This window comes from Phycomyces blakesleeanus (genome assembly GCF_001638985.1).
Source record: "Phycomyces blakesleeanus NRRL 1555(-) unplaced genomic scaffold PHYBLscaffold_3, whole genome shotgun sequence".
Classification (NCBI taxonomy): Eukaryota; Fungi; Mucoromycota; class Mucoromycetes; order Mucorales; family Phycomycetaceae; genus Phycomyces; species Phycomyces blakesleeanus.
In genome coordinates this window covers 2,698,378-2,707,649 of record NW_017265136.1, presented here as the reverse complement: position 1 = coordinate 2,707,649, position 9,272 = coordinate 2,698,378, and the positions used below count along the sequence as shown (strand labels likewise).

General features: G+C 33.1%; 1 protein-coding gene across 1 annotated transcript; it reads left to right on the top strand.

Annotated features, from left to right (window-relative positions):
• The first annotated feature begins 5,956 nt into the window (after positions 1-5,956).
• Positions 5,957-7,133, top strand: PHYBLDRAFT_76972 (hypothetical protein). The gene has a single exon (XM_018443211.1). It carries the CDS (start codon positions 6,019-6,021, stop codon positions 6,922-6,924), a length of 906 nt encoding a protein of 301 aa, XP_018296985.1. The 5' UTR covers positions 5,957-6,018; the 3' UTR covers positions 6,925-7,133.
• The last annotated feature ends 2,139 nt before the right edge of the window (positions 7,134-9,272 follow it).

Genomic DNA, 9,272 nt, shown 5'->3' with positions numbered 1-9,272 from the left:
TATTTATATACTTTGAATCCTTTTATTATTCTATATTTTTATAAAGAAAGAAAGAACCAGCAAAAAAAAAAAGAGACCTCGTTCAGACTCGGCCTATGGTTCTTTATAAAGCAAATGCCCATTTTGTTTCTTCTCGCTTTCTTTAGCTGAGAATATGTTATAAAAAAAAATAAGCGCAAATTATAGTCTCTTTTATTTTTTATTATTTGTTATATATATATATATACTCATGCTTATACGTCCCGCTCTTTTGTAGGCCACGTTGTTCATTACAAAGAATACTTTTTGATTTCTTTATTAAAAATAGTAAAGTAAATAGTAGTCATGACAACAAGTCTAAATATTTAAAAGTAAGTTTTTATTTATTGCCATGGTGATTTTTTCTTTCTTTCTATTGTTGTTTAGTGATTTATTTATTTTTTATTTTTTGGGTTCCTGAATACGTATAATGTATATACTGTCAAGTAAATGAATAATAAAAAAAAACAAATCCAAGTAATAGTAAATCTTAATTGGTTATAAAATAAGAAGAGGAAACGAAACGAAAGAAATAATCTTTTCTTTTTCGTTTCCTTTTTTTTTTTGTTAAATTCACATGTGGTATGTAACACGCATCTAAAAGTGTAGCTTACCTATCGATCAGCATCCAAATTAGTAAGACATCTGTGTTACATAATATAAAACATGTGTATATATTAGGCAAATACTTTTATTATCACACTTTGAACTGACTTTCTTTTTTGAATTGAATTGACTTGGAATTTTATTATTTTTTATTGTTTTAATGTGATGTGTTATGAATAAGTAGAATTATGGGTAGAAATTGGGTGCGTGATGTGCGTGTGCGTGTGATATTATATTTGTATATATATATATTTTTGTTATTTTTTCTTTTTCGTGAATTCCACAAAGTAAGTACCTTTCAAAATATAGATTCATTCTTTTTTCTATTCCCATTTTCTTTAGTATTCCATGGAAGTATATATATCAAGTCATTTATAAAAGATTACGTTACTTTCACATTCATACGCATAAACACAGGCACAAATTAAGATTTTTATATATATATTTCTTTCTTTCTTTCTTTTGGGTTGAAAAAGACGGCTTTTTTTTTTTTTTTAATAAGAATAAAAAAAAAGTATGTAAAAGTACATAAGAAATAAATAAAATACCTCAAAAATATCGGATACTTAACTTGAGAAAAAAAAATTAGGAACAGAAGGAAATAAATGTATATATATAAAAAAAAATACCGGTCAGACCCTTGTTATAAAAATGCACTTTGTACACTTCAAAACTCGATAATCGAAATAATTTATTATATCGACAATGTAAATTTTTTTTTTATTATATGTATAAATATTCGATTGGTTTCCATGGATACAGCTTTTAGACATATTAGGTTTAAACCACGTGTAGACGCTAGATTTGGTTATAAATTATATATATATAAAGAAAATAGAAACATAGAAGAATATACATATATATCTGGTATACAAAGAAAATAGAGAGGAAGAAAGAAGCATACAGAAAAAAAAAAGAGTAGCAACAAGAAGTAGTGTAATAAAGAGAAGCATATTTATATAGGTATGTATAAAAGTGATGCGCTTCTTTTTTCTTTTATTCTTGCTGTATCACAATGGGTCATAATTTTTAAGCATAATTATTTGTTTCTTGTTTGAAAAAAAGAAAAAAGAGAGTGAAAAACTCGTTCGATATAATGGAAATTAGCTTTTGATCAACTTCATCAGATCAAGTAGAACAAAGGGAATACAAGCTCTTCTTGTTTTTTTTTTTCGTTTATTGACTTGTGGTACAAATGTTGGGTTTGGTGGATTGTGATCTTCTGTTTCTGTGTACGCAGACCATTTCCTTTTCCTTGTTGCATTGATACCCACCTAAATTCACAATAGCAATCTATATGAAAGCAAGACAAGACAAGGCAAGACAAGACAAGACAAGACAAGGTAAGGCAGGCTATAGTGTGTAAGTAATTATCAATAATATAGATACAAAATTATAAAGATTAGATCTTCGGCTCTTCAATAAGAGGAATAATATAATAATATCTTATATCCTTGTAAAGCCTATTTACAATGAATAATTACTAAAAGCCTGTAGCTAATTGGTTTTTACAACATATTTTGTTATCCATCTTGAAATTGACGGATAATTATCCTATGAATAATATTATATATATATATTGTATATAATGAAAATGCTCAAATACACACATGGATACATGGATACATAAATATCAGTATACACTCTTTATTTTATTTACAATACTCTTGGTCTTCGAGACTCTTCTAGCTTCAAACACTATATAAATAAATAAAAGAAATATATATATATAGGTGCCTTTGGGTATTCCGCGGCAATAGGGCTAGAAGAAGTGGAAGAAGGAAAAAGAATTTGTATATATATATAGTTTATATTATATTTTAATAATAATAATAATAATAATAATAAAGTGGACGTAAAATCACCTTATTTTTTTGGTTGGTTGTTTGTTGGTTGTTGCTAAATTTTTCTTTAAATGCTTTAATTGATGACTATGGTCGTGTTACTCTGACTTGTCAAAGGGGTTATAATAAAGAGTTCCCTCTCATACACCCCCCCCCCTTTTTTTTTTTCTATCACTTTCTTTTAATCCGAGTCCGAGTCCCTTTCGTCATTGTATCTTGTCTTTGTTACCTAGATACGGTTCTTTTTCTTTCTTTCCTTCAAACATTTAGCTTTTAGTCCTTTTTTAGGTTTCTTTTTTAGCTTTGTACTTTACCTTGTGTTTTTACTAGTTTTGTAACAAAAAAAAACCAAAAAAGTGATACAGAATTTTAACAATTATCCTAACTATTGATTTAGGATCATCAAAGGCCCTTGATTGCTTGCTTGTTTGCGTTTTTTTTCTGTGTTTAATGATTTTATTGTCTAGATATTTCAATCACACACATACACAAAATAATAAAACCGATAATGATAATTATAATGACGATTATAATGGTAATTATTATTGTTGTTATTATTGTATGTGTTTGTTAGTCAAGATCAGACGTCTTGACCAAATCATCTCCAAAAACAGCCTGTACAATTTCATTGTTCTACAGAATTATGTTTAGTGATTGAACCTTGAATAATAATTCTAAAACCACAAAATCATAAATAGAATAGAATCATTACATACATAAATGTGTTGAATAAGGCCTTGTCCTAACACGTCAAAAAATGCGTCGAATTCCAAGATATGCGCTTTTGTACAATTGTTTTTTTTTATACATATATTAGAACATTATCTTCAGCTTTTGATTTTTTTATAACTAGCTACAATAATAATAGAAGGAAAAGAAAAAGGAAAAAGATAAGCTCTTACCCCAGCCCCTAAAGACGAATAACCTTTTACCGAGTTTGGTCTTCTTTTCTGGAACGAGCCCATGTTCGGCAGTTTGGAGTACTAGACGGAACACGTTGCGCTGGTCCTTACTTTCGTGTTTCTTGTACTTTCGGTTACCGTGTGCTGCCAATTGATTTAGTATCGAAAACATTCGACTGGTATTGATACAATTATCATCATCGTCATTATCTTTTAATGCTTTAATGGCTTCTGCTGCTTCTACTGCCCCTGATTGCAATTGCGATTGAAATTTTGGCTCTGCTTCTGCTTCTGCTTCTGCTTCTGCTTCTGCTTCTGTCGCTGTCTCTGCTTTTGCTTTTGCTTCTGCTTCCGCTCCTGTCTTTGTCTTAATATCTGCACCTGTATCTGTATCTGTATCTCTATCGTTTGATTTTAAAGATTTGGACATCTAACAATAAAACCGTCAAATTTCTATTTCTTCTTATTTATTCTATACTCAATAGCCTACTTTTTTTTATATAATTTTTTTATTACTTTTTTGTAGAGTGTGGCAGTTGATTCAAGCATCAGACCAATGTTCTCAGCTGCGGCCTTGCGAATATCCATCGATCTCGATTCCATCAAATCCAAATGAATCGTCATAACACTGTTTTTTTTTTGGGTTTTGTTATACAAACATTTAGCCGTCTTTAACCCGACAACGTTATATATATATATATTGTACACTTAAATACAAAAAAGAAAAAAAGAAAACTCTGCACGCGTAGACTTACCCCCGAAGCTCATCTCTCGCGTCATCCCAGGTTCCCCGGCCATCACCATACAAGGAAGCATAGAGAAGTCCATACGCACACAAACTGGTTTCGACCAAGATCTGTATCTGGCCAGTGGTCAGAATCTCCGACTCACCCGGGTCCTCTGCCTGAAGAGGGGCCCCGTCAGTCAAGAAGATCCTGTAAAAGAATCCAAGATTCTGTCTGGTATCCGCATCTGATGCAGCTATTAATGTCACCATTGCCAGCGTAGTCATGCTCTACACACAAAACACATTTACACACACGCATACAAGCAATTATATATATATATAGATATATAACTCACACTCTCTTTCCATATATTTTCTTTCTCTTACTTATTGTTATGTAATTTTTATTATATGTAAACCAATTCTATAAAAAAGCTCTGTCTTTCTACTTTCTTCTTTTTCTTCTTCTTCTACCACCTTGCCTTTATTTATTATTCTTATTACTGATACTATTAATACCACTACTTCTACTGCTATTCTTATGTGTTGATATCAGTATTAGTACATATATAGTCTTCTGTACCTGGTGCTTTAACTCGGCTCGGTTCCCTCCTTCTAGAATCAGGCTCTTGAGATGTGGTGCAACCAAAGCATAAAGAACATCTTGTTGCGATTTGGTTATATCACCCTGGTTGAGAAACACGAGAGCAATGGACCGGATGGCCAGAAGAGTCTCATGAAATGAGCCAGGCTTACGGAGCAATCGGATTAATAACCGAAGGAGGGTTTCAGATCGATTGGTCTCCAGGCATTTTCCACAATAGTGGTGGGCCAGGAGCTGTACCAGGGAAAGTAGTGTTCCCGGGTGTGGACTATATAGGTGTAGATTATTATTGTACTTTGAATAAGGAAGTCCAATATATATCTTTATTTTGAATATAGAATAAAAAATCAAGGACTTTGCAAGTTGCAAGTGGGGGGGTAGCGGGCAGAATATATATATATGCATATTATATAAAAAGAGTCTATAATGTTGTTGTTTTTTTTTTTACCTGGTATTTGTTCCAAGGTCATCTATGTACTTGTCTATCTCTTCAACTAAACTCTCCTGATCAATAATATCATGCAGACCAGCAGAGCTGTCAGACAGAGACTCGCGTTCCTCGTCTAACTCTGACCCAGTACTTTGATTGTGAGGAAAACGAAACAGACCATGGTTGACACTCTTATGAGAGTTTTTGGGCATTGCAAAGGGAAGGCGGTTGGCTATATCTCCAGTCAAAAACCCTTTTATTGGTTAATGTGACGTAAAGCTGGTTTCACATCATAATACTGTCACACAACTTGTACACACATTTTTATATATATATACATTTATTTATATTGATTGAATAAATTATTGATTGGTTGGTTGATTGATTGGGTGATAAATGGTTCTTTACTTGATAAAGAAGTATAAGAAGAAGTATGTTGTTGAGAAGAAAAGATATACTAATAAAGACTGGTTCGCTTAATATCAAGTAGTCTATTGTTTTCAGTGTCTTTGTTAATAAAAGGAAAATAAAGGGCAAAGGATTTAGTGTGGGAGAGGGGGGGTAGGGGCTTTAGGGTTGGAGGATGTGGGCGGGAGAAAGAGAGTGGCGATCGGTGGATCTTCTAGATTTTTAGTATGATTTTGTTGGTCTTATTTATTCTACAAGTACCGTAAGTGGTAAGGCCAAAGAGCACAAATATCATGCGGTCTTTAGGTCTATTTTATTTTATTTCTCTCATGTAAATTTTATAAGAAGCATCAATTGCTTTAATTGCTTCTCTTTATTTTTATTTTTTATATATATAGCTGTTGTTGTCGTTGTTCTGTTCAACTATACTGTTTTAACTCTTTCCATAAACAAACAAAAAATTGATACAACACAATAAGATGAAGCACTCAATTAATACAACCAACTTACAACACTCACACTCACACTCGCATGGACCATTGACACCACCAGAGGATGTCCTAACTTCACCTTTGCCTACGATCAATGAACCCCAGAAGCCTCGCAAATCGTCCGTAACCTTTGACCCGGCTCTGCAATTCAAGAACGAAGAGATCCTGTCTCCAACCGCCACAGAATCACCCCAGCCGATGGCAATTGACCTCAATGCGCACGCCGTCCCGAGCTCTATTCTGGTCTCGCTCTGGGATCGAGAAAACGAGATGCGTGACCTCGTAAAGCACAACCATATGTTCTTCGACCCTCTGAGGACCCATTTGCCAAACTGGTCGCGGTTCGAGAACACCCTCTACTGCCCACGCAGCCAATTGAATGACGAAGCCTGGATGAGCCGTATCGGAAAGGCTCTGGAGGCCAACCCGTCCTTATTGGATCGGTTTAAAGATCTGGTGGGGTACATTGGTAATGAACCAGATGACATTAATGGCAACCAACTGAACGACGACGACGAAGAGTCTATTGATGCTCCAGAATTCGACAATGTCGATCTAGTCAACATCCGCAACTTCCCAAATCGACTCAAGAAGTTCCCAGATTCATATCCTCAGTTCTTTATCAACTGTCAGCAAGCACTTGATTCTAATGGACCCGCTAATGCCTATGAGCATTTTAAAGAAACGCTATTCTGTCCAAGAAGTCAGATGACAGATGATATGTGGGAGTCTTCCCTGAATGATCAGCTGAAGGTTGCCCCTATTTTGATGACCCAACTCAAGGAAATAATAGCCTATGAAGCCGAGGAAGAAGAAGAGGAAGAAGAGGAAGCAGAAGAGGAAAAGGAAAAGAAAGGGAGAGGAGTCGAATCAGAATTACAAGAAGACGTATGACCTGTCTTGTAATATATTATTTTCACTATAATCCCTTGTCCCCCAATACATAATATATTGATTTAAAAGACCCTCATACATATATATATATATATATAAAACGCCCCCCCCCCCCTCTCTCTCTCTCTTGCACTATCATTCTTTCTTTTATTTTCTCATACTTACACTTAATCGTACATACAAATATAAATATAAATAACAAATACAACAAATACAACATGTACAACATGTACAAATACACATGCACATTTGTGTATATTCGTGATATACATATATATATATGTGTGTGTGTGTGTGTTTAATAAAGAACAGGACTGCAGTTATATTGCAAGAAATGTACCATGACATGTTTGCTATTTTTTAAATTGAATTTAAACAATCATGCAATTTTAAACCAAGACAAAAGACACAACCTCAAATAACGTAGTACACAGAATCATTTCATTTTAAAGGACCGGACAGTCTTCAGTACATTCCGGACCGCGGCTTGTGCGGGGAGGAGAATATGCCGGAGTGGTCTATATATATATAAATATTTTCATACAAAATGAAATATATACTGTGTAACAAAATGATATATATATATATCCATATATATAAAAGAAACCTACACTATATAGGTAGACAGATACAGTATCCTAACCAGTGGGTCTATTGTAATATTCTTCTGTGTGTCTATGTGCCAATTGGTTAATAGTCAAAAAAAAAAAAAGGAAAGTGTTGGATAATTATGTATATGTATAGATAGAAACATAAATATTTGCAAACTATCCATAGCATTATTTTACATTGATTTCATAAGGATCTTTGACAGTTTTGACTTGCTCAAGCTAAAGAAGCTTTCTCTTGCTTGCTTAATCACTTGTTGAATAAGAAAGCCAAAGTTTCCCTGACCAAAAGAAGAAAAAGAAAGAAAACTTATTTAATTTAACCCTAATTTTTGTCTTTTTCTCTTCTTTATTCATATGAAAACAATAACCAGCCTCCAATTCAACTCATTGACCTAGAATGCACTCAATACATACTCTGTTCCTCTCTTGCATACACACAAATGGTCACTCATATTAAGCTCTTGTCTTAATAAGTTGTAATGTATTAGGAAAGGACGAGGGGTGTTTCTTTTATTTTAAAAGAAAAAAGAGCTAATATGATTGTGCAAATGAATGTTGTGCTTTTGTATTCAACTGTTTTTCCATACAAAGGTATTGTACCATTGAAATGATTAAAATGATTGTATGATTGCATATATACATATATATATATATATGTGTGTGTGTGTGTGTGTGTGTGTGCGATTCTGTTATCCAGATAAAGCACTGATAGAAAAGCTTGTTACTCAAAATGTTATTTTCTGTTTTGTGCTTGAGAGGCTGTACCGATTTCAAATTTCTCCCATAGCATGTTGAACCTATTCACAGTTACAGGCATTACATGAAATTACATTACATCCAGTAATGAAGTATCATGCACTGGTACCAATACCTCAATTAATAAAGAAATTGGTATATATATATCTGTAACGCAAAGTATATTTAGGTATCTTATATAGTTCCCAAGATGTTGATTTTACTAGAGTAACATTGATACAATTGGATTTCTATTGTTTTTAATCATTAGCTTTTTAATATACAAATATATATGTCACAAGACATCTCGGTACAAACCAATATTTTGACCTGATAACCTCAATTAAAAAAGAAAAGAAAACTATATGTATATGTATATATAGAAAATAAACTATGGGTGGTTCTCTATATGAAAGACAAATTTATAAGAAACATACTGCATGTGGATAAGATATGCGTGGGTAGGTTGCACTTTCTTTCCTTTCATTTCAGGTGACCTAAAGGTGAAAGGGGGATTAGTTTGTAAAGTAGTTAGATGTTTAGTAGGCAATTAAGTCTTTACATCTCTTGCTCTTTCTTTTCTCTCTCCCCCTTTTTTTTTACCAAGACATGTTACCAAAAATCAAACGTATAGATAGCTATATAGCTAGATCCATTGAATGATATTTTAGTCTGTAATGTGAATATCTTGGGACTTCTTTATCAAAACGTCAAAGGATTCATAGCATGATTACCACAATAACAAACAAACATACAAACATAATCACGAGACACCTTGGGTGCTGATTGTATCAGACTGAGCCAACATAATGTCTGGAATGATCCATGAAAGGGTTCTCTCTTTGTACAAAAATTAAAGAAGAAGAAGAAAAAAGGAAAATTGAGTTGTAGAATGTAACACAATGATATAATATGTATATTTCCATTTCCATTTTTCTTTTCTTTTCTTTTCCTCTTTGACTTCATTTGTGCTTCTCACCAAATTATAATAAGCATTCACAG